We start from the raw sequence: 3,236 nt of genomic DNA, 5'->3' as shown, positions 1-3,236 counted from the left end.
CCTTTGAGTTTGTTCCCAGCTTAATGCCTTTAAAAATAATTCTGTGTGTAGCTTGGATTTTTCTATTTTCCTTAGCAGACACCCTCTACTATGTGCATGGCCAATTTCACACTGGAAAAAAAATGTTATATTTAAGTACACTTCAGGGAGTTAAACAGTTTTTTTTCTTTAATTTCAAAGGAACAGTCTAGCTTTTTTTTCCCTCATAGACCTCTTGCATCTCTTTTTCTACATGCCCTCTTTGCTCTGCCCAGTCTTCAGTCAAATTCCTCCAAAGGGTTTGCTGTAAACAATGATTTTGTAAGCAGTTGTGTGTTCTCTGCAGTGAAAACCCTCCTTGTTTTCTGTTGCTAGGCAACCCCATTCCAGCTGCCCTTGAAGAAATGTGCGGTGGTGGGAAATGGTGGGATTCTGAAGAAGAGTGGCTGTGGCCGTCAAATAGATGAAGCAAATTTTGTCATGCGGTAAGAGAGAGCACCCACGACGGGGCCTCGGCCTTTTCTCCTTTTACCCACCCCTCCCGCAGCCCTGGGGCCTTTCAAAACTAGTCACTTGTAATTAATCAGTTGTAGCTGCTTTTTAGCTTCCCTTCAAGTTCATATACAACTGAGTTCAGGAGAGGGCCATGGGGGCAAGGGAACGTGCCCCAAGAAAGTACAAAGCCGAGAAAGGCTCAGAGGCTGTGGGCAGACCCCACAAGTAGAAACACACAGATTTTATCTTAGATTACACATTTGGGTGATTAAAACTTGAAACCTTGTTCTGAAGACTAACTGTCTATGAAGGAACATTTTAATGTATTCATTTCATTCTATACCCTTTTACTCGTTTTTCACAAAAACATTTGTAAGTAGCAAGTGGGATTGGAAGAGGGATTTGATCTGTGCCTGACTGGGAAAACTGGAAGGAAGGAGGAGAGTAAATTTTGAGCAAGGAAGAAGCTTGGAAAAACGAATGAGCAGAGTGATGATGTGTCCATCACTTGCAGTGAAAACAGGAGGCTTCTGCAGTGGCATGTAAAGGAGCTGCTGAGACAATGTCTAGCCAAGTCGGGGAGACCATCAAACTGTAGTGGCACCAACCTGCACTGTTTGGTGATTTTGACCAGAAGTGACGACAGCAAGTGATTGGATTGACCAAGTTTGGGGTTATCTGGGTGAAAGGGAAGAAGGATGGGGAGTGACAATATGGAAGGCCCTGGTTAGAGAGCGTGTGAGGTGACACACTTTGAAGTCTGGGCTGGACAAGAAGTGGGCCTGAAAGGCATTAAGGAGAAAGGAAGAGAGCCTAATGGAGCCAAATGATAGTCAGAGCCTGGAGGGAGCAGGTGGTAAGGATGAGGGACAGGTGGACTAATAAGAGCTAAAGTCAAAGACTAGCCGGCTGGAGTACATAATTTTAGAGCTTAGCTTCTCTGAGGATGCTCAGACACGTTGTAGAAACAGAAGACATTTGTTACTGAGGTAATGAAGGAAATACGAGGCTAGACTGTGGAGAGAGTCTTTCAGTTGGGCTCCAAAGTCTCTCTGAAGTGGGGATGATGATGAACCAGATGACAAAACGCTCTGGGGCCAAAAAGGTTGAGGCCCAAGCAACACAGAAAAAGGAAAGTTGAGCAAAGGAGAAAGGGGAGTTTGGTTTTTGTGTTCATTTTTAAGGGTAATAGGTAATGGTCTAAATGGCAAAAGGGAGCTAAGAGAACATTGAACCACCTCTGAGCTCTGAGCTAAGTGGAATAGGGGAGTAAAGACTATTTCAGGGGGAAGCCATGTACATGAGGGAGGGCCAATTCCCTCTCAGAGAATGAGAGTTGGGCTTCTTGAAAGACTTTTTATCTCACTAGTGGAGCCTGCAGCAGGATGGGGAGATCCTTCTATATCTATCTTTCCTCCAGGGAGATGCCCTGTCATAGTTTTTCTAGTGTAGGACTGCATTTTCCTCTCCTTTGCAATTATTATTATTTTTCTGGCAATATATACAAACAGTAAAAAAAATGGAGAAGATAAAAATATAGTTCTGTTCATTCAAGTCAATATAATTTCTCTGTATTGAGCACCTACACTGTGTTGGGACTTAGCTAGGTCTAGAAATGGCATGCTGAATGATTTTGTCTTGCAGACGTGCTAGTGCTGTTATGGGGCTAATTCAGAGACAGAGAGCAGAGGGAGCCAGGACTTTCTGAGGAAAAGTGGTGTCTGGGCTGAACCATTTCACTCTGGGCACAGGAACGGCCTTTTCCAAGACTTCAATGTAGAAAAGACACCAAGTGTTGCCCCAGTGTCATGACCCATGGGAGTGGTGTGAGGTGGGGCTGGAGATATATTTGAGTATAGGAGTGGATACAGTCGCCTAGAGAACACAGACAGAAGAGAAGAGCAGAGACCCAGGGCCAAATTCAGGCACTCACTTCAATACGCTCAATACGTTGGTGTTAAGTAGAGGCTAAGAAGCCAGCAAAGAAAGCAGAGAGGTAGGAGGGCAGGTCCTAGCCACAAACTAGCTCTGTGATCTACAGGGAGTCATTTTACTTTTGCTGGGGCTGAACTTGCTTACCTATGTGAGAAGGTGGGAGCAGGCAATTCCTCAAGCCTTCCCGCTGTAGGAATCCTGATTCTGTCTGTGATTGTATGAATGCCATATAATTGTAACACAGTTCATGTAGTCTAGTTTAAATTTTCAAATTGTTCTGTATTATAAATTTATTTGCTCTTTCCAAAAACTATGTAAGGAAGGAATGGATGGTATTATACTCACAGATTCAGGGAAGTTAAGTGACTTCAAGAGGCCTTAATATGATGTAGAAAGAGGCAGTACAATGAATGTGTTTTTATATTATTCTTGAGTGTGTTTGTGTGTGTCACTACATTTAGGAAGATGGATATTTTAAACTTAACATGTGGAAGACTAGGACTAAGCATTATAGGGGGTTATCGATCTAGTGGGGCCATATTTATCATAAATAAGAACAAGTTTGCATTGTATGCAATCTGGTGTTGACATATTCAAGTTCAGAATTAATGAATTCTTGTGATTAGAGCGCCCAGCGTAATATCAAGCATGATGTTGATCAAAGGATGAGGGCAGCGAGGATTGAAAAGAATTCAAAGAAGGTGGCATCATAACTAGAGCTATATGTGCATGTGACTTTGATTTAATTTCAAGAGTAGTGCTAGTTTCATAATATATTTGAATTCTTTTTTAAAATTTTTATTGGGGAATTGGGGGAAGGGGAACAG

The 3,236-nt window shown here is 42.6% G+C and overlaps 1 protein-coding gene across 1 annotated transcript in view; it reads left to right on the top strand.

Moving 5' to 3' along the window:
• The first annotated feature begins 318 nt into the window (after positions 1-318).
• Positions 319-3,236, top strand: part of ST8SIA1 (ST8 alpha-N-acetyl-neuraminide alpha-2,8-sialyltransferase 1) — a 68,478-nt gene continuing 65,560 nt past the window's right edge. The window contains exon 1 of the mRNA XM_019630376.1: positions 319-464. Within this exon, the coding sequence (XP_019485921.1) occupies positions 460-464 (5 nt within the window). The 5' untranslated portion in view covers positions 319-459. The remainder of the gene's footprint in view (positions 465-3,236) is intronic.

Source organism: Hipposideros armiger, unplaced genomic scaffold (assembly GCF_001890085.2).
Source record: "Hipposideros armiger isolate ML-2016 unplaced genomic scaffold, ASM189008v1 scaffold_904, whole genome shotgun sequence".
NCBI classification, from domain to species: domain Eukaryota; kingdom Metazoa; phylum Chordata; class Mammalia; order Chiroptera; family Hipposideridae; genus Hipposideros; species Hipposideros armiger.
The sequence above is the reverse complement of the archived record's forward strand: the minus strand, read 5'-3'. Positions and strand labels throughout refer to the sequence as shown.